We start from the raw sequence: 22,858 nt of genomic DNA on the forward strand, positions 1-22,858 counted from the left end.
AATCCAGGTTTAGCGTAAAGGAGGGTCAAACTTCACAAAGAATGCTTTTAGAAAAGGAGATGATAAACTTTAATAGCTGTATAATTACTTGCCTTGTTTGAATCCGCTGAAGGAACGCAAAGGTGCATCTAAAACAAAGAATTAAAAAAGTTTTTGTTGTTCTGCCTCTGGATTGAGTGGGCTGTGAGTGCCATGCTAAATGGTATAGTTTAGTTGAGAGATGTTTCTGTGAAATCCAGAGACAAGAAAAATGGAAGGTCAACCAGAGCAATGAAATACATTTTGCATAAAAATATAGCCTTAAATAGATGTTTCTAGTGGTGTGGTGGTTGGGTTTTGGAATTTTTTGAGAGTGTGCTTTTTTCCTTTCATTCTTTTTTTTTTTTTTTTTTTTTTTTGATGGGGGTCAGGGTAAGCATAACTAAAAGACCTGTCTGAAGGGAAATCATGGCTATTTGTTTTTAAGGTACTGAAACTACAGACTAAATTCTGATAGTCTTCCAAATATATCTTAAAGCATTTTTGGGAAATGGAGAAAATATTTCCCATAAGAGAGAAAGAAGTATATTAATTTGAAGCCTTTGCTTGTTAATGTTCTAGCCTGAAACTTTGGGGATAATATTTGGGGAGAGCCTGGTGAAAGAAGGCAGGCAGGTTCTGTGGTTTGGTTTTTTTTTTGTTTTTGTTTTTTTTTTTAATCTTAGAAAGCAAAATGTAAGTTATCTGGAAAAACCTATTCCAAAAGCTTATCGTTTTCAGTTAATGAGTTAAGGGTTAGGACAGCAGAAAGATTGGCCTCTATAGATTCACTAGAGAACCTTTCTTTTAAGGAAATCAGCATTAGAAAATGGTCCTCAAAAATATTTAATAGAACCACTGTTGGTTAATGAGCCATGAGTTATTCTTTTTTCAGAATAAAGTTAAACATTATACTATTTTTTTTAACTGTATTGCATCACAGTAATGTAAACAAGCTTGTATAAGGTCATATTTCTGAAAAAGCATGAAATTATTCTCTGTGCAAAATCACTATTTTAGTGGAAAATACTGAAATTTATTCATTATAGTTTATAGATCCTAAACTTGACATCTAATGTGTGTAGAAGATGCTACAGGAAACATTCAGTTGACTATTTCTACTTCTTAAATGCTAGAGCAGCTGTAATAAAGCATTTCACCTTGACTTCGAAGAAACCACAAGTCCATCTACAGACCTTGCCAAACTGTGTGAATTTGCATTGCATTTGTAGTAGATACAGCTTTGGGCAGTAACTCTGATCGTTATTTCTGAGAAATCACAATTTAACATGATTTAACCTAAACGAGCAGTATGGGAGACTGCGGTTGTTTAAGGCTGGTCAATATAGAAGATCATCAGGAAAGACCTTGGTTCCACAGGAAAATAGAATACACATCCAATGGATGCATAGCAGTGGAACTGAATTTTCCTGTAAAAACACAATTCACGGTAGTTTTTAATCTAGTGTAGATTTAAAATACTGCAGAGAGGGGAATCATACCACCCTGTTTGTGCTAGTGCCCTCACTTTATGTAGATGTGTGGTGGGTTGGATCAGGAAACTGATCCCTGAGCCATCTTGTCGTGTTAACATGCAAATGCAAGATGAGTGAGCATCTGGGGGGTGGGGAGGATGAGTAGGATCAGCCCTTTCAGTGGAGAGGTGGATTTATCATGGATTAAAGTACCAGGTAATCAGTAATCATAGCTTCAAAAAATTGAAGACATGCTGCAGAGTGGACTTTCCTGTTTACAGTAACCTTCAGTTTGCAGTAATCTGTCTTCTAGCAACTTGAGATGAGTGAGTTGTGGAATTTTGAGTCTTCTTACTCTGCTTCTCATAATTAACAATTTACACAGTATATTTTGCAGTCATACATTTGAGATGCACATGCATTTTACTGCTGTTAAATTGGTTTCCCTCCTTTAAAGCACTTGAGTCAGGCAAGTCTCATTCTGCTCTTGATGCTGCCTTGCTAGTGAATGTGCCTTAAGTTCCAGTATGTCTCCAGTGAGTAGATAAAAAATCTTTTATCCATTGTGTTTGTTATTCATGAAATTAACAGAAAATTAACAGAAACTGATGCTGTAATGGAGACATTAGGATCATCACTAGTTGCTGTCAGCAAAAGGTGGTTTCCAGAGATCAAACCAGCTGAATCTTTCTTTATATCCCCTAGTAGTGTTTCTCATAGGTATTTTTAGGTTCGTTTCTATAGCGTAATGGTAATCTTAATTCTTCTCCTTTTGAATTAGAGTTGTCACACTTTTGAATTTTAGACTAAAGGAAGGGTTTCTATTGACCCGTGTGGGTGACCTGTGTATTTGGGCTTTAAGGAAGTGATGACAATCCCTGCTAGGATATGATACAGCTTTAGGTTTATGAAGCCAGTTGAAGAGGTGGGCCAGTGCTGAATCAGCATGTTTAGGGGCAGTGCTCTTCCAAATGGCAGAGGCAATAGACTTCTAGCCATGGAAACCTCCTGAGGGCAGTCAAGCCCTTGTTACACCAGACCACTGTGAAGCATTCTTGTTTTAGTTTAGTATCTTCGCTTTTCACTGAGAAATAATCCCTACCATAGAGGATCCATGGGTTGACCACAAGATCTATGAGTCAAGCAGGTTTGGGCTGGGCTTTCTATGTGGTCATCCAGTCAGGATGCATGTTTATCATGGCTACTCATTCACGGGTTTTGCCTTTACACAAGGTTGAAAGTTGTCATAGGGCTTGCTTCCAAACAGGGTTCACCAGGGCAAAAAAACCCAAGTAGAGCTAAGGGCAGTTCAGTGCTTGTGCTGAATTCATCTGCTGAGATTTGTCAGCCAGCAACTATTGAGGGTTGGCCAAGGAGTATGACAGGATTATGTCAGACGAGCATGGTGTTTGGGAGACAGAACTGGAATAAGAACCATTCCCAGAACACATCTTTCTGCTAATTCAACAGTAGGTCCCTTGGCCTTCCATTGGAGCTGTGTGATCCACGTGGTGGTCTTTGCTGTGGTAGCATGAATCTGGGCTGCTCCTGTATGCTTTGTCTGTTTGCAGATGCACACTGTGCAAAACCTACACAGCACATACTATTGTTGACTCTCACTCCTTTCTGTTCTAATAGGTCTTGATTCTCCAGCACCTTCACTGTAATACGCATCTCCCAAGTTTTTTCACCTACAAGGAATCAAAGGCAGTTTACATAGCTAACAAATTAGAGTAAGTGCATGCTCTGTTCTTGAACAGTCTCTTAAGCAGTAACTACACTTCTAGTTCTTAAGCAGATGTATGCTGGGATTTGCTGGGCATGCTTTTCGTGATGGCGTTGTTTAAGGCAACCTCTTGTGTGGCCACTTACGCTTTGCCCTTATTGGAATTGGGTTTCTAGGCTAGTTAAACCTTTTTCTTAAGCCTCAACAGTCATTCTTATGCAAGGTGAACTTGAAGAACTTACTTCTTCAAAAAAAAAAAAAAATAAAGAAAGGGGGCGAAGGGGGAGCAAAATGACTTGTCCTGTCTCTCATGCAGTCTCATGAACCCGCACCAGCATAACTGATGGAGTGCAGGGGTAGGAATGAGTGATGGAGCAGAGAAGGAAAGGTTTGCTAAAGCTGCTGTTACTTCTGAAAGATACGCTCATGAGACTGTGCTTTGAATCCATAGGCTTGATTGGAGTTTGCCTCCATGAGTTTTGCCTCCTGCTAGCACTGATCCTTCAAAAGGGGCAAAAGATTACATAGATCCTTTGCCAACGTCCCCTGGTGCAGAAAAGCAAAGAAGCAAAAAAGCACATCTTCCTAAAAATGCTATGAGTTCTTCAATGAAATGATGTGACTCTCAGTTCTGTACTGGCTCTATAGTTTGAACTACTTTAAAATGGTACTACAATACCCTTAAAAGCTGCATTTCACCTGCCTTTGGCTTGAGGGATGCCTGGGAATCTGTCGTTTGAATCTCTATTGAAATATGCAGGACTAACTAGTGTCTATCAAAGATGAGGCAGACTGTAGGAACTGTTTCTTTGTTCTTGCCATCACACCACAAGCAGAAGCTGTAGATGTTCATAGGATGACTTATTTCAGAAATCACAGAGTTTAGCAGTTGTCAAGAGGAGGGAAAACCTTCAGTCTCCTGTTTTCATGTGATGATGATATGCATAAACTGAAGCACAAGCCTCCATTCTGGAGCTTGTCCTAAGATTTAGCAACACAACAGGCAGAAAGACGGCTTCCTTTAAAAGGTTTTTTGGTGTTTTTTGTTTCCTTTTTGATCTGTGGATTGCCCTGAGCATAGAGCAGCACAGTCACCTCACTGAAGCCTTGTTACAGAGAGTAATAAATCCTGCAAAATTAGCCTTTTCTGTTAATTTGGGGATGAAACAGAATAAATGGTGCTTAGTTTGTGCCTGGAAGTCTTTCTGACAAACAAAGGCTTGACAATCCTTGAAGATGTATGCTAGTTACTTAAACTTCAGTATTTGTATTGATGTGGCTGCTGGGGGTGGGGATTCTGTTGTGGCCTTGCTAAAGGTAGGGGCTGTTCTTTCCTCCTGTTGCCTTTGCCCTTAAAGCTGGATAGTGCAGACATCTACTGTGATGGATGAGTGGATGTCATTCTCAGAAAAGTAACTAAGGCAGAAGTAAAGGGGTTTTATTCTTTCTTTTTTTCTTTTTAGTAGTTGAACTAGCTGTTTTGTGGTGGTGTGTTTTTCTTTTTTTTTTTTTTTTTTTCTTTTCCCCTCAGGGACCACATGAATAAATCTGAACAATACGAGGTTGAGTTGCACCTGTAAAAATGGATTCATTTTGTTAGCTTCCTCCTGTTCTGTACAAAGCCACGAGCAGCAGAAGTACTGGAAGAACCTGCTGCGTAGGCTTATGCTAACCGTATGTTAACTTTGCTTAAAAAAAATTAAACCCTACCTCCTGCAGAACTTGATTTGCCGTTGAGACGAGCTTTCCACTTGCTGGGAGTGAAGGGGAATTTTTCAGTCCCTGGCAATTGTGCAAGGAGATGGCTATTGTTACTGGCTTAAAGACTGTAGAAAGAACTTTAATTTCCCTGCTCTGTTTGATGCCTGTGCAACTCCAAACTGTTTTTCAATGCAAATATTCAGCTGACTGTCCACCATTGCCTCTTCTAGGTTTCTTTCATTTTAATTTTTCTTCCCCTATCCCCGTGTTTCCTCTACACTGAGTGTTTGAAGTTATTTTTCATGAGACTTTTTTTGTTTCCAAACTAATTTTATTTTCTCTCTAGGTCATTTATGTATTTGTCTTCACTAATGTTTGCAACATCTCCAAACGTAGTATCCTCTGTGAATTTAACTAACATGCTGTTTACCCTTTCTTCCAGATCCAGTTTCTGATCCTACTTCCACATTTGGGGGTATGCAAGGGACAAACCCATCTCTTTGCGTAGCTTGACTGGATATCCCAAGACTAGGATGTTAGTATATTTAAACAATTTTTTGCATTAAAATGTTGCCAGTATCTTAATTGCACATAGATTATTATTTTTTGAAATGTAATTAGCTTTATTGGCATTATGCATATTCAGAAGCCTGCTGGTAGAAACAGTTTTTCTGCAGTCTGACTAGCGCTTATTGGTTACTTTAAAACGGGTGCAGGAGTAGGAAGAATTTCAGGGTTGCTTTTCAAATGAGCCAGACTTATTTAGTGTTATAGTTTTAGCACTCATTCTTGAAAATCTTGGCTCTTTGTCTAATAAGATTAACTGTAGGTTAATCCAAGAACATATAAAATCTTTAGATTGTATTTGAGATATTTATGAAAGACCACTTCAGACTTCTGAATGCATGAATACAGGCCCTAGGAGAGATTTTTAAATACTTGAAATAGTCAAATATTTGATGCAAGTATTTCTATAGATAAGTGTTAACAAAAAAATAAAATCGCACACTGAAGTTTTTTGAATCCCGGCACTGCAGGTCACATTATTCTGGTACTCGTAAGGAACCAGTTTTCTGGAAGAGTAAACCTTGTGCTAAACTATTTTTACAGATTTGATAATGCAGCTTCCTTTCAAATGTGTTTTGTGATTGTTTAGTTATTGCAAAATGAGATGTTGCATGTTTTCTGTTATGTAAGCAATTGTCTGGCTGTAATTAGCAGTTCAAAGATAAAGAAGTCAGCATTAAACTAATGTGCTATTTTTAAAAATGTATTTTTGACTCGGCTGCTTCTTGGAGTATCTCACGTATTCAACTACTATTATATTTAATTGAATTACTTATTGAAACACTACTATAAGCAACTATTTAAATTACTGAAGTGAATTTGATGCTGAATGCAATGTACATTGTGTAGCTGTAGATTTTGCAGGTTCCTCTGCAGCCTTAGTTTTCCAGTGTGCTTCCATTCTTTTCCCCTTGTTAATGAAAGGAGCCTTCTCTTCATGCATTTTAAATGTCTCTTGTTGAAACTGGTGCCGATCTTTTTGGCTAACATTTTAAAGTAATTGGTTATAGTTTCTCTGCTTGGATTTTCGTTTGTGCTGTCCAGCTTTGTACATGGGTAATAAATGTAGGTAAGACTGCGGTTCTTACTTGGCTTAGCTGCTTGGACAGATGTTCTCAGAAGAACTACTGCTAGGAAAGCGCAGTGTTTTGCAACACTTGTTCTAGTATCCCGCTGCATTTTGGTTTAGTGGCTGATTCCTTCACTCACTGCTTCTGGTATTGTTCCTGGGGTTTTATAGAAAAGCAAATTTGTTATTGTTGCTTACAAGCTTTTCAAGGGAATTTGAAACTCAGTGAGTACTACTGTTTATCTTATCAAGTCTACTGAAGCACAGTGTGTTCTACAAGTGTAATATTCCTTGAGCCTGGAAGTGTTTCTGGTGTCAAAGAAGACTCTTTAAAAAAATTGGCTATATGTGAAATAACCTTCAGAGGATTTAAGGTATAAAATTGACAGTAGTGGGGAACAAGGCACTTACATGAAATTATTATTAATGCTACTTGCACACACTGTCTTGGGCAATTTGTTGTTCCCTCTTTATGCCATACTTTGTTCATTGCATGTGCGTGATACTCTTTAGAGTCTTGTAGAGAAACTATGTATGAAGAATTCTATTGGGAAAAGTGACCATAAGGGAAGATATTTACAAAGTGTCATACACATCAGCCTGTTTTGTAACTTTGGGTATCTGTTAGTGCTACTCTTTAATCCCTTAGGATCAGATAATTAGCATGTAGCCTGCAGAAGTGCAGTTTGTATCAAATTCCTTCACTGTTTATCTGCCTGTACTGCTGGCAGAAGTGCAGTTTATATCAAATTCCTTCACTGTTTATCTGGCTGTACTGCTGGCAGCTCCTAGCCATGGATTAGGAAATCCATTTCTGAGATTGTGCTCTGAGAGGACTGTTCAGAAGTTACAAAAAGAGCTGCTTTGAATATAAGTGGACAGTGACCCTCATCTTAAAAGCTGAAGCTTTTCTAGCAAAGCAGCATTCAAAACTGCGAAGTGTTTCTGTTGTTTCCTCATATAGAGATTGTTACAGATATTTCAGTCTTGAATGAATTTATCAATACAACATAGTGTGGAATGCCAAGCTTGAGATGCTTTGTGTCTAGATTGCCTGGAAAATTTAACTCATTTTGAACTCATAATGGTGAGTAGGCAGTTTCTTAGGAGGCTGAGTGTTCTTCCAGTATTTCTTCACTTAGCACCAAATAATTGTTTTTAGATCTGCTGAGCATCCTAAATGGAAACTTCATTCTTTGAACAGACCTGAGGCAGTTACAGGTCTGCTAAGGCCTTTTTATTGAGATACCAACTTTAAAATTGGAGCCAGGCTGGCTGTTCTGGAAGGCTGGTCTCTAGATGTTTGTCTTTAACTGTTCGATGTTCTTGACTAAAAATCCGTAATTTGATTAACTGTAAGCGTATTCTCAGATTCTGCAGTAATTCAGTGACGCTGAGAAACTTGGTGTGCAGAAAGTGTGGGACTGCTGTCTTCTCTCAAGTGCAGATGACACATGCTGCTTTCAAGCAAAGATCTTCAACTAGACTGGAAAGAAAAGTTGTGAGATAATAGGGTGGCCTCAACCAAAGTACAGTGAATTAAATGTTTGACTTCCTTAATTATGAAAGGCCAATAACATGTTGTGCTCCAGGAATTCTAGAAGGTCTGGAGTAAATGAGATGGAGAAGACTAGGCAGTGTCAAAAAGCTGCACAGAACTGCTTGGCTTGAGGAAGACTTAAAGATGATGATAAAAGCTGGAATTACTGTATATATAACTCAGTTAATTGCAATGTAAACTGATAAATATACCTGTACACGCCAAATTCTCTGTAGCTACCCAGAAAAGATACTTGGGCATAACTTTGAAATCCTGAATGGCCATCATAAAAGATTTATTCTGTATCATGTTACTTTTGCATTGACCAAATTCCAAGGTTTTTGTTCTGAATATGATCTTCAGCTCTGATCCAGTACCAGATGTCTGTCTCAAAACGGAATAAGGGACAGGCAGTCTGAGAGAGCAAACAAGGAAGTCAAACAGATCTTGATTTCAGCAGTGTTGCTGTCTAAGCTGTCCCTGGTCCTACCACTTGTTCCTGCTGACATAACTGGACTGGGCCAAGAAACTGTTCCTCTCTAGAAATAATGCAAGCAAAACCGATTATTTTTTTCATTGTGTTCTGTATGGACCTGTATAGTTGTTTGTATTGCCAGTGAAAAGGGAAGAGTGCGAATAGAAGTGCTTATGTTAAGCAGCCTTTCTTCCATCCCATGTTGGTGTCAAGAAGAAAAAAGAAACGCTCAGGGTAACCCCAGCTTGTGGTTGGTCACAAAATACCCTAAAGAAACTGGGTGCTTCTGTGAAGCACATCTGCGGGCATAGCTTATGAAATTGATGATGTGTATCTGAAGCAAAAAGGTTGGTAAGATTCAAAGAGTTGCTACATGGAATGATAGCAAACATTACATGGCATCTGAAGTGAGAGAGAGAGATTTATCAATCACATGCTCTTTAGGAAAATTTCCACTAAACCCCAAAGGTCAGGCTATCTTGTAGCTGTTTGCTGCAAGTCTCTTGCATCTATGTGTAGTTTTTTAAAGAAGGTTCACTGCTCCTAGTCTATACTGAGTAATGCTCCATCGCATCTGGTGATTTCAGTTCCCACAACTTATTTCAGCACCAAATTGTTTCACTACTATAATCTTTTGTTACAAAGTTGTCAGCAGCTGTGGTTATGCTTCTCTGTTTCCAGAGGAGTATCAGGGCTTGCAGCTTTTTTAGTGCATAGGCATAACCCAAGGTATGAATGAAGGATAGGTAGGAGTATTTCTGCTAGTATTTAGTTATGGTGGCATGAGAGTAACAATAGTAATACAGCTGTATCTTCCATGCTGTATGCAGGAGTTACCATGTGTCGTGCAAACCACCATAAAGCTGGAGGGGACTGTTAGGCTTAGCTGTGCTCCCTTCGCATCTTGTGTTGTAGGCTCACAAAAGCCTCACTTGAGGTATACTTTCAAATGTGCCTTCAGTGATGACAATTAGTCACTATAATCCGCTCTGTAGCTAGTGTGAATTCTATGCTTGTGTCTTTCAGTGCTAAGATACTTCTTCCATGTGCTGCTCTTTGTTTTGAGGTTTTTTATTTATGGTGCATAACTTTTGCCTTCTGCCCTGCTTTCAGTTGCCCTTTCATTTCTCTGTTTATCTGCCTGTATTGCCCACTGATTTCAACTAGATCGTCCCTTCTGTTGAGACAGAACTGAACAGTCCATCTGAAAATGCTAAGGATACTTTTCCAGAGGTTCTGTGAAGCCTTCTCAAAACATCAGGTGTGCTTCATGTTCACTGTAGTCATGATTCAGCTTTCTTTCCATGATTTAGATTCTTCTTTTCTTCTGTTAGCTTCTTAGTCAGAGTTCACGGGTGTTTTAGTGAAATAATCGCTTAACTTGATAATAAAGTTGTGCGTCTTTGTATATTGTAAGATTTTTCAGGATGCTGTTAGCTAATTGGAGTCAGGAGGCATACCCTTCATTGAGGCAATCAGGTAATGGCTTATGGTGGAGGTTTATTTAACATCAGACAACTTTTACAATCACAAATAACAGAGTAAAAAGACTCTTGACAGTTTTTACCTTACAGGTAAGCTCAGTATATTCACCTCTCAACTAAGAAACATTAAATAAACTTTCACAGGTCTGTGCTATTTGTTGAAATCATCAGATTTTCAATGATGGGAGATATAAATATGTTTAGTTTCCTAAGAAGAATCACATTTTCATTCCCCTCTGCAGACTCCTGTGTAGATTTGAAAATCTCTGTAGAGATGGCAAAAGGGGTGTTTATAACTTGAGATCCAAAGAAGAGAGTGATGTATTGAGTTAATTCAGTAATGACTGATGATATAACTGACCTCCTGTGATAAAGGAGGTGAAACTGAGTCACACTCCAAGGGTTTGTAGATCAAAGCTGTGGTTTGGGAGATCCTTTTTCTGCTGGCAGTTCTTGTTTAAGTGGATTCAGCAGCATGTGTCTACTGTTTCTAGGCTGGTTTTTAGCTGAATTGTTTCAGCTAGTCTAGTTTCAGTAGGTGGCTGTGTGTTGCAGGCAGAGAATGATGTAGGGCAGGACTGAATTGCTATGGGAAGGCAAGTCCTCTTCAAATAGGACTGTTGTGGAGCATGAAATATAGCTAATGCCTCAGCCAGTTTGACTCACACCTCTAATACACTTCTGCATCGTGCCAATGCATATCTCTGGAGGCTGGGGTAGAAATCACTGGTATCCTGTGCTTCCACGTGTACAACTTTTGGGGCAGAGTGAGGGTTCCTCCATTGTTTAAACTGACTTGGGCCTCTGCTGCACCTACTTGTGGCAAGTTGTTCCTGACAGCATACCTGACTCTGGCTGGTGTGTGGTACAAGCATTACTGTGGCCATGAAATAAAGTGGAGCGGTAAATTGACCTTGCTGGAAATCCTGTCTGGTCTGTGTGAGGCTTTTTTCCAGGCAGACCAATTCTGTCTACTGCAAGGCTATTCATACACTTGTGCTGGGGGAACGTGGCGTATGGGGATAAAGACTGGTAGTTAATGAATGTCATCTTAACTTTGCTTGGCAGTGAAGCATTAACAGGTTGTCTCCAACAGGAAACAAGTTTCAGGGTTTTTAATTTGGTGCAATAAGTAATGCAACACTGTTGGATATGGAAAAGATTGCCTTGAGTTAGAGCAATGTTTGGATCTCTATATATAAACTTTTGGTCCATGATGTTTTGCGCTGTTGAGCACTTTCATTCTTGGGCTATTTGGCTCTTTTAATCTATTTATAAATTTTCTAGCTAGTTGGTACAGTTTCTCCTCAGTGAAAGCTGTACCTGGTTGTCTGCTGGAACTCCAGACCTGGAGGCTGAACAAACAAGAAACACTGTCTTTGAATTGAGATACTGAAAGACAACTCCCACTTCAATTTTTAGTTTTAAAGTTTGTTTGTTAGGGTTTTGTTGGTTTGTTTTTGTTTTGTTTCTGGTTTAGATCTTATTCTACCATTAAGTAAAAACTATCTTTTTAAGGATACATGGGAAGTTGGTAGTTATTGAAACTCTTCTGCTGTCATTCTTTGCCATTCAGTGATGTCTGTGTTTTCTGGTATATTTTCTAAAGTAATAAAATGCAAGTATTTACATGAGAGGATTCCAGTCAGTTCCTGCATTGGTGGTGAGTGGCTGTGAAGAAAACCAGATAGTTGTACAATAAACCTCCTGATCTTGAGTTAAAATGTAAAACAAAAGCCGACAACCCCTGACTTGAACAACTAGCCAGATTAGCGATGCAGTATCTACAAATTGGAGGATCTTCCCACCCCCGCAAATCCACATGAAGATTACGGCTCAGTCTGCCAGAGCAATTGCGGTATCTTGAGGTGATGTTGAGACAGCCATGGCAGAGAGTTCTTGGCTTTTCTCAAATTCTGCTGCTGAGGCTTTTGTTTAGAGATAAGAAGGTTGCATGCCTTCTTGTAATTCTCTTCTTGATATCAGATCACACACACACACAAAAATACTCCTTGTGGGAGGGACGCAGGACATGGTTCATATTATGCCTTTTGCCTTGCTATACTCTGTACTCTGGCAACAAGCTTTATAACTTGTCACTTCTGGGTTTTTTGGGGGTGACTTTTCAATTGTAAACGGTGAGATAATCTGTCAGAGTGCTAACATAGGATGGGGACACCTGTTACCATTTCTCGCACTGCAGAACAGCCTGATAACTTGCTTTCTTTGCCTCTTGGCTCTCCCCTGTAGAGGGGAGAGATCTACCCTCTTTTAGGGGATTTGGCAGGGCTCTTTTCTGTTGTGAAGGCAAGTGCATTGCAGTGATGTAGTTTAGATGTGTAGCTGGTTTTCTGTCCTACTTAGCTCATTAACTTTTAAATGCCTTGCTGCAAGTTTGATATTCTGTCAGAGAAAATCTGCTTAGACTTGATTTTCGGAGGAAAAGGAATTGTTTGGTTGACGGGAATGCTTGGAGAGAAGAGTGAAGATAGCCTCCTGCAGCTTCTTCTTCTTTATTAAAATTACAGTCCAGTAGTGGAATTTTAATGAAGTCTTGCAGGATGTATGGTCAGTAGCACTTCTTTCAGCAGTACTTGTCTGCTGCTTTAGTGGGGTTTTTTTTTGTCCCTTTTTTGATTTCTCAGCTTGTTGCTGTGTTAAGTTACTGTAACAGTGAAATGGCTGTTTGACCTAACACGTACCTTGTTGGCTTCTTGATTACTTAGAATGAAACTTCTCTACTGGACATGCTGTTCTACAGTGAATAAAGCATTAGCCTAAAGGCAAAGGATTCTTTTTCTCTTGACCTCCAAGGGCCTGTTTAGTGACGTCAGCAGGTGATACCACATATTTTGTCAAGGGAACACGAGGTGTTCTGGTGAAAAAAGCTATAGAAGAGCTACATATTGCTATCTAGGACTTAGTTACACCTCTTCTTTTAATCAGTACCTATCTTAACATCCTTAGTTCTTTTCTTCTGTGTGCATGTGTCTGTGTTGCTCTTACAGAACCAGGTTATTGATACTTAAGGTCCCCAGAAAGTTCTTGGATTTACTAAAGCATCTGTTATCTCTGGAGCAGGGACGTCTGCAGTAAGTCCCTGAACAGTGCAGTTTCATTAACAAGAATGTGGAAGGATGAACTTTGAAAAATTACTGAAGGTGCATGGCTTTTTCATTCTTTGTTCCCCACAATGCGAAGACAAAGTTAGTTTAACTTGTAGTTGGAGTGCTTAATTGTGCTCCGTTCAGATAACGAGATCTCTCGTCATAGGATGGATGGGTGGTTCTTTTATTTTGTTGCATGAATAAAAGGATATTCACAACTTATAATTATATGCATGTCCTGAGACTTGGTATATATTAATAACTGTCCTGTGACTTTTTTTCTCCTCCCTTGTTGCTTGGTCTTGCTTTTCTATTAAGATGCCTGTGACTGAAACATTCAAGTTTAATAGATTTCTATGCTGAAAGAGACAGAATTCCCATGTTACGCATAGACTGTAGGATTTTTTTTCTGAATTAATTCCTGCTTCAAATCCCATAGCTGTGGATAAATATATCCAATCTTGATCAGAAAATCTAGGCATGAGAAATCCAATAAAAACCTGATGTGAGAGTGCTGGCTCTTGCTTCCTACTAGTTAATGAGACTCCTAACATGATGAATGTAAGTGCTGGGGAGAGTACAAGGGGAACAGATCTTAGTGGCCGGCCCACGCTTTCCTAAATAACACCTCCCAAATTCTAGGCTAGGGAGAGCGCCAGTCTGGTCCTGCAGTGCATGACTTTTGTTTTCAGTTGGACCCTTGTAAAATTACAAGTGTCTCATGTCTGGCTGAGTTTGATCAGCTTCCAATTTCAGCTGCTGGGTCTGCGTATGTCTTTGAGAAGCTGTTTTTCCTGCTCCTAGATGTGTGTTTTGTGGCTTTCTCCATTCCCCTTCACCCCCCTTTCGAAGTAGTGTTTAATTGCATTTGCTTTGGTAAGCAGCCCCTGTGACCTGGGCCTTTTGTTATTTACTGTTCTTCCTGTCTTTGTATCTCCTGCAAATTTAGTGACTGCTTTCCTCCAAGTCACTGACTAAAATGTTAAATGGCATAGGGCCAAGAACCAATACCTGATGGACCTCACTAGCAGTGGTTTCCCATTGACATCAGCATTTCAAGAGCAGTCAATTAATCAATTTTTAATCTGTTTTATATGTATTTAGCTGATTTTTGGTTTTTGGTTGTTTGGGTGTTGGGTTTTTTGTGTTTGGTTTTTCTTTTTTTTCTTTTTTATTTTTTTTCTGTCTGGTTTTAGTCAAAATGTGTTGTGCCAGCCCAAAAATGTTACATAAATCAAAAAATACTGTATCAAACCTGTTACTGTTCTTAGTAAAATTTTTAGTTTTGTAAGAGTCTAAATAAATAAGGTATTTTTTAGAAGCCCATGTTGATTGACACTGTTTTGCTGTTAATTGCTCAGTAGTCCTCTGAGCTGTTCCTTGTTTTTGAAAACCTTTACCAAGCCGAGACCCCTGTGCTTATCTGTTTAATGTTTTGATATTTCAAAGGAATGATTTTTTCTTTTTCCCAGCCAATTGGAACTTTCTCAGTATTCCAAGATTTTCTGGAATCAAACACTGCTGCAAACATTCTTTGAGTCACTCTCATGAACAAAAAATAATCAAAATCTCCATAGCATTTTAAGACTTTTAACTTACGAATGTTATATAACATCACCTTGATAGATTTTGTGAATGATCATATGCCATTCTATTGAATGTTTGTTAATATACTACCATATTCTTATAGAATTTTTTTTAGGTAATATGCATGTGCGGCTCTTTGGTTTTCTTTGCTTACTTTAAAACTGTCTGTGTCTCTCTGCTTGAACCTCTGTATGTTCTCTGCTCTGAATCCCCCTGCCCTCTTCCAACCTCTTGTCTCCTGTGTTTGCTTTCACTCCTAGTCGCATTGTGGTTTGGTTGGAGTTTTTTTATTTATTTTATTTTATTGGGGTTTTGTTTTGATTTGTTTTTAATAGGTCAGATTTTTTTTTCCCCATGATACTGTTTTGAGGGTTTCTAGTAAAAAGTTCTTAAATAGTTAAGAAATCTAAACAAAAGATGTAATGACTATTGCCTTAATTGATTTGACTCAATTTCCATCTTTTTGAAACTGTCCTTTTAAAGTGCAAATTGCTATGGATTAAGCTGATTATTTATTTTAAATAAATGCTGGTGAATCAGTTGTCTTATTTTTCTGTTGCAATTGGTCTACAGTATCTACTATACTTAATTACTGCCCTGTCTAGTACTTATTTAGTCTATTGAGATCTAGTTTACAAATTGGTATTCACAGATTAGGGTTGAAGAGTTGACTCACAGATTAGGGTTGAAGAGTTGATACCTGTGTATGCTGTTTTTTTTTTATTGTCCCCCTTCCCTTGGTTTGTTGATTTTTTTTTTTTTTTTTTTTGGAGTTCTTTAACAATTTATGTAATAATAGGATGGAGCCTTTCTTTTCTTTGCTACCCTCAAAATTATTTGACTTCTAGTTAGCAGTACAGGCTTTACTGCTTTGACTAGGTACGTGCATAGGGCTGAATTACATAACGAGTATTAAAGAGTATGTTTGAGCTGTGCTGTCGCAGGGAAAAAGGCATCGTTTGAAATGCTTGGCTCGGTATCCGTGGCAGTCCAGAAATGCATCCCTATCTCCTTCTGAAGATCTTGCATTCCTGTTTTTTAAAGGGGAGAATGTGTCTTTGGCTAATCCACATCGCTAGAGATCAGCCAGTAAAGTCCTCTTGGACTATCAACTTCTCCAGTAGTGTTATGTCAAGGAGTCTGGTGGCTACTTTAATCATTACAAGTGCTCTCAGTTTTAAGGCAAAAGATGATATGAGGATCTCACAGAATATTTTTTTTTTTTTTGGCAAAGCTTTAAGTTAAACTGTTGTGTTGAACTGTTATCTTAAGTTGTTAACCAACAAACTATAATTGCAGTTTAAATTTATGATGTAAAATATTTAGTTACATAAGGGATGATGAAAATGCCAGAAAAGATGAAACTAAACATGCTTAGGTGTGGAGGCAAAACTAGTGAAATTTGACCATGCTGAAAACTGCATAGTCAACTCTTTTGTGGTTTGTTTGGAGTTTTTTGTTTGGTTTTTGTTGTTTTTTTTTTTTTTAGTTTTATTTTCTGTGCTTGTTACTCTTAGGATAAAAATGGCACATCCATATTCTGATTTTTGTCAGAGGACATTTTAGAGAATATTGTTTCTCAAATACTGCTTTACTTTAAAGCTATCAATTGTGAAATAGTAGTAACAGTCTCTGAATTGAAAAAGTTATTGCATCCTTGCTTCAGTACTGAGGGTTTTCTTTGTTCTTTCTGCGATTTATTTTTATTTTTTTCTAATTCTTCACTTGCTGGAGAACTTCTTGAGATAAAGATGTTTTATGCTTTCTAAATGTTGGATTTTTAAAAAAATTAAAACTTTTTTCCTAAATTCTTATACTAACACCCAAAAGACATTTTCCCTGTATAGGTCACCAGTAACATTATAAGGGTTAAATGTATGGCTGCTTTGGTTGTGAGAAACATACCTAAGAGAATGCTCTAAAATACTGGTTCTTCATCCCTTTTCCTCTCTTCTAATTCTGTTATTCCGGCAACTTTTCCACTGGCCCTGCTCTTCAGCTGCTGTGAACTGTCAGACACTGAAATACAGATGATGAAAATATAGAAACCGGAATTTAGCAGAGGCAGCCATGTTAATTTCTGTTCCATTTGAAATGCAGGAAAATATCATCTGCCAAATGGAAAAGGACAATCGGTGGGAAAAGAAATGTTCTTTTCGAGCTTCTAAGAGCAGTGACAATGGAGAGAAAAAATACTATAAAAAGTAGGCAGCTCCTTTTTCAAGATCTTGTTTTCAATGTATTATGCATGATTAACTGTACACAGTTGCTCTTTTGGAGTCCTGAATGATTGAATATTACATCGCAGGGCTTATACTGTTTTTACTGCATTGCACTTTGCATTTGGGGGGGAATAGGGCTCTGCTTCAAGGCAGTTTTGCCGGTTTTTAGTATAATTTTTGAATAGATTCATACTTCCCTTATTTGCCTTTTTTAATGTCAAGCATTGCACGTAAGATGTTCTGCTGTTGCTATGCAACTGCTAAATCCAATATTTAATATTAATAAAAACCAAGTGGCATTAGCATCACTGAGAACAGTGGGCTAGCAAACTATGATTGTACAATATCCAAGCTGTAAAACTTGGCAGGGACTTCAGTGTGCAATTGCATGCATGGCAAACTGTGGGGCATGAGTCATTGGCAGTTACTATTTTAAGAGTGGTGAGTTTGAGTAAAATTTCTGAGCTCTTCTGATTTTTATTTATATATATAATACAATTTTCTAAACAAAAAGGTAAAGAATGAGATTGGTTAGCTGATTTCCTTAAGGTTTCTTTTCAGGTACAAATTCTAAGGGGTCGCTACCCATAAAAGAGTCAGTATTATAAACCTACGGGTCAATACCCTGATTCTCCTATTTTTCTTCTAGGTCAGGTTGGTCGGCCCTTTCCCACTGTTCCTGCCACTTCCTGAAGCCTGAATTGGCTTTTTTTGGAGGCAGTGCTACTTCTCTGCCTGACAAGGTGCTGTTCAATGGGATGTTTTTCCAGTTTCTTCTCTTCCACCTTGTTTTCCAGTCTCTCCCCTACTTCTCTTTACTCTGACTGCTATTTCACCGTCACTCTTTCACCTAGTTTTTTTGGGTTTTTTTGTTCTCCACATGGTGCTTTCTGAGATTAGATTTTTTAGCATCAGCCTCTGACAGGCATTACATCAAGGATGGTGGTTTGCCTTGGCAATGCTTTGGCCATTTAAGTTGTGTTGCAGGCTGCAAATTCTGTAGGGTCCTGCATCTGATATCTAAAGATGTTAGTGCACTGGCACTCTTGCTGACACCCGGAGAGATGTAACACCACTTGTCCTTTCCTTTTGAAGACTGCTGTCCGAAAGATTACTTTGATATTAGACCTGTATATCGTCAGAGTTATTTTAGAATTATTGCTCTTTTGTGATGTAATAACATTTCCTTCGTAGCATGTGATCATTTAGATTTCATCCGGTTTCTTAAAAGGGCTATTTCAGGTAGTTTATCTGTCCCAAATTCACCCGTACAAGTTTCTGTAAATTTAAAACTGTATTTTTGTGTCTTAAATTTTTTTTATTTTATTTCTTCTTTGGCTTCTCAAAGATTCAGGCCAGTAGGAGAAGCTACCCCTAGCTATATGCAAATGGTTATTAAACCTGCAAAGCAAAAGTATCAATGGGCGGAAAAATACAGTAAGTTGTAGTCTTGAGTGTTATGATCACATTGTGAATATACTTTTATAAACAGGCAGGATTTGTCTGTCCCCCTCAAAGTAGTCTTTGTACTTTTCATATTCACTCTGCTAACCTGTCTTCTCACAGTATTGGGTAGTTAATAGCTCTGTAGATTTTACTGCCAGCAGGGGTTTACTGTAATATTGATTTAACATTTTCAAATAATGGCAGTAATTTCGGTAAAGGTTTTTCCTCTTTTGGAATAAACTAAAATTGGTTAGATTTATTTTAAGTGAGGCATAAATCATAGCATTGAAGTAAATTGGACTGTGTATCTTAGATGCGGATCTGTGATTGGAATTTGGTTGCTTAGTGGCATGGCACTGCTGAATCCCTTTCCTTCGAATTTTCTCTCCTCAAACCTGTAACTGTTCAGGAAATACTGATTCCAATGTCTGCTGAAATTAAGAAAAGTGACTGAATGCCACTCAGATGGAAGAATGTATTTTTTTTATTTGGGAAAGTGTACCTTATTTCAGTTCAGAGGCTTAAGCAAGAGAATTTTTTTCGTATAGAAATTACCTGGTCATGTTGTAGAACCTACAACTTCCTGTTTTCTTTTCAAAATGGTTCATTTCAATGTCGTAACATTCTTTGGTTTTAACCTGGCTATTTACAAAAGTGCAGGAGTCGGCGGACTCTAGATTGTGCTAGGATTTCTCAGTAGTTCACTCATCACAATTGACCCATGCATCTTGTAATACTTAGAGAAAACACGTTGAGTTCTGTTCTTGGAACAGATAAATATAGAACTGCTATTGTGAATATTCTTGTAGTGACGTACTTAATCTAGAAAGCTAACAATTGTTTTATTTGCTTTTAGGGTTTGAAAGTATTCTAGAAGGCCTGTTTGGACCTGGATTATTAAAAGATCTCAGTTTGTTTAAAGGTATTCAATCTCTATGTTTGTATCTTGTTCTGCATTTCTAATGACAGAAGCAACCCCAGCTCTGCCTCTAGAAAATGTGTGTTACCGTGGTGATTTGTGCTTTTTTTCCCCCCTCCCCCAGGCAGCGCTCACAGTTAGTTTCATATTGGCTAAAATTACTAATGAGTGTGCGTTCATCTTTATGTAGCTGGGAGTGTATTTGGCAGTGCTCGGAAAAACAGATTTCTTGTGTGTAGATAAAATGTGTACAGTTTGGTAATCTGGGGGTTTAGAAAAATGGCCGAAACGAAGCCTGCATCCTCAGAATGCAGGCAAGAATGTTGTGAAACAGGTATTTAATTTGGCATTTCTCTTTTGGCTCCAGTTGTGTCACGGTTTATGAATATGAAGTAATTTGCTATTCCTCTGATTTACAGACTGTGAGCCTGAAGGTGTTTCTGATTGGTCTTTTGATGAAAATTGTCTTTTCTGCTGCCTGAGAAGAGAAAAAGTGAAGGTAACAATGCAGATGTGTGAAGCTAGTAGTTGTAGGGGAGGGACAAAGGGAGGGAGTTTGCTGCTCCTAGTTAACAGAACATAGAAAATCTGCAACCTCCTACCCATTTCCCCTCCCTCGGAAAAAGGCTTTCTGAATTAAAATAATGCAAGTTAATGAAGAGACTTGCGTCTTCTCTGCAACTTTTTCTTTGTAGTATGTGATGCAGATTATTTTTCTGTGTAGTGGCTCTTTGTGTTTTGTTGTTTTTTGTTTGTTTGGGGGTTTTCTGGAGTTCTTTGTAAGAGGTCTTGTTGGGATCATGTAACCCCTTCCCAGTGGAGCCAGACTTTGGCTTGTGCATGTTTACTACAGTCAGACGCTGGGCTTATCTTCAGTATGGAAATGTGGTGCATTTTAACAACATAGAGTCTTGTTCTGTATCTTGGAATCTCTTTCCCTGTGGGCCATATCCTTTTATTAAAGGGCTCATATGTATGGTAGATTTTGTACTGTGCTTGTTTATAACCAAGTCAGAGCCTAAACGTGGACAAGTCAGCTTTGCCAACAGAATAAACTTGCAATTTGTTTTCTTAATGAGAATATAGCACCGTAGCCTTTGTTTCATATATAGCTATATGGGATTGTTGCTCAGCCCATATGTTGAAATAATGATTGTTCTATGGCATAGGAAGGAAGGCTCATCTGTCTTGGCAGGACTTCATTTGCTGGAACTCTTAACTACTACTTCTTCCTGCACAATGTGAAATAACATGCAGAGTGGATCTCTATCAACTTAGAAATGAAACAAAAGCAGCCTTCCCTCTGCAGCAGCTAACGTGTGGCTGCATGGCTTGTTCATAAAAAATGTACCTTGTTTACACTGATACTTGCCATGTTGCCAGTTTATGCTTGTTTTTGTATTACTGTTTTTGTTAAGGCATGGGGAGGAGTGTTAGGAGTGCTTGCATTTAGAACAGAGGTAAGGCATAATTCTTTCACTGAGACTGACAGCAGGTAAGCTGTATGTACGCTTGTGCTGTAAGGAGTTCTATCTTGTTTGACTTACGTCATCTCATAAAAAGACAAAATTCAGTGTTTAGTACAGTTCTAGTTAATCCACTTAATTGATTCAGAAATTCATTTTGTGCGGTCAGAGGCTGGTCATAGTCTGGGAGAATCTAGTAGTGTATGGGTAGATCTTAAAAAAGATGGATTATATCTCAATCGTCCTCATAGGTCCACAATAACTAAAATGCAGGTCCTGAAAATCAGTGATTGTTAGGTGAATACAAAAACTAAGAACACAAGTGTTCACCGTATAGTGTGCTGATCAGTCATGGTCGTCTTATCCTTTATAAGCTTCCACATAACCTTTAGTCAGAAGCTGAGATATCTCTATTTATATTTTCATGTACTTTGCTGGGCTTTTCTTTCTAGTGGTATGTAGTAAAGTGTAGCCTATGATTGCGTCACTGAAAAACTGGTGATGTATTCCTTATGCTAGTGGTAGTTATCATTTGTGTTAAGGCTTCTCACATGGTTTCCCGTTGTACTGTTTCTGACTTTTAAATGGACAAAACAAAAGATGTAGGTGTGGTCACATCTGGTGCATTCTGTGTTGTTTTAGCATCAGGGTTCTAAGGAGATTTTAGGATTGCGTACAGATTGACACAGAATGCAGCAGGATTGTGCAGCATTGCTAGGCAAAGGCACTAAGTGAAGAGGGAGGAGAGCAAACTGGACAGAAATGTGAGTTAAGAAAGGCTGCGGTAGTGTCAGTCAGCCACTGTGGGCTTGGGTAGAATAATTTTTATTAATACAACCCAAGCAGTTTCTGTCACTTTTTACATTTCAGTAGCCAAAAATGCCTGTTTTAAACCATTTTTTTTACAGCTGATTGATAAACAGGGACAGAAAATATCGCTTTGTACGCATGGTTGTTTGCTGCTTGGCCAGGGATCCCTAGCTGTTTAGGGAACTGGGAAAGGAGGGTATTCAAATCAGACTTCTGATTTCTCTGTTAATCCTGGTCATTCTCCTCGTGCTTGGCACAGGGCTTCTTCAGAGCATGTAAGATTTTTTTAGAGTTGTGTTGTCTTTGATTTTGTGTTTTGTTTTGTTTTATTTTCTTCCTGCTCCCCAGCTTCTGTATCAGTTCTGTTGGGTTTGGGTGTTTGGTTTTTTTTTTTTTTTTTTTGAGAGAAGAATATCGCTCCTTTTAGACCTAGTGAGTTCTTAGACCTAGTGAGTTCTTGTATGTCAGCTAAGAGGGATGGCAAGATGGGAGTGCTTCCTTTCCTTTGTAGATATACCAAATTGCTGCACTACTGGCCGTTGCTGATGTCATTAGCTTGCGATGCAGAGTTTAATATGACTCTTTTATGGGAGCATTCAGATATTATGGATTTAACATCATAGTTTGAACTAAAACATCAGACACTTAATTGTTACAAAACCTTATAACTTCATTTGATATTTAGACAAATGATGGACAGTCTTCATCTGATGGACTGAACTAAATTAGAAATGGTACTAGTTTATTTGAAATCTCTTTCATTCAACATCTGTACTGATATCTTTTACTCTCCTTTTTAGGGAGCCACAGATTCAGTGTTCTGTAACTGCTAAAACTTTTCTGTTCCTGTACATAATGTGGTAGTCGTTGTGCTTTCTGTGCCATGTCATCTGTTCTGCTTTTTTTATTGTTGATGTGCATCCTCTTTTTGGGAAAAGCACTGGGCAGTTCTTGGGATAACTTGGGTTTGTTCTTGTATACTGGTGAGTTACAGAATTAAAAAGTGTGTAATCGATTGTTGTAGCTGGGAACAAGATAGCCACAAACCACGTATTACAAGTGTGTGGCTGTGGCTGGCCTTTTTTTCCAATGAGTACATCTCTACCATGACCTCCTTTTGGATAGTGGAATAATTAATCAGTGTATTTGATTTTCACCTTTGAGTGACATGTAAGTACCTGGTCTGACAAGTTCAAAACCAATAAAAATCTTCAGGGTTTTTTTCTGTATTTCATTTACCCTTAAG

The 22,858-nt window shown here is 38.3% G+C and overlaps 1 protein-coding gene across 1 annotated transcript in view; it reads left to right on the forward strand.

Moving 5' to 3' along the window:
* Positions 1-22,858, forward strand: part of LCOR (ligand dependent nuclear receptor corepressor) — a 62,481-nt gene that overhangs the window by 12,573 nt on the left and 27,050 nt on the right. Inside the window, exons 2-3 of the mRNA XM_063340256.1 lie at positions 19,274-19,339; positions 19,756-19,835. Of these exons, the coding sequence (XP_063196326.1) occupies positions 19,274-19,339; positions 19,756-19,835 (146 nt within the window). The remainder of the gene's footprint in view (positions 1-19,273; positions 19,340-19,755; positions 19,836-22,858) is intronic.

Source organism: Chroicocephalus ridibundus, chromosome 6, assembly GCF_963924245.1.
Source record: "Chroicocephalus ridibundus chromosome 6, bChrRid1.1, whole genome shotgun sequence".
Classification (NCBI taxonomy): Eukaryota; Metazoa; Chordata; class Aves; order Charadriiformes; family Laridae; genus Chroicocephalus; species Chroicocephalus ridibundus.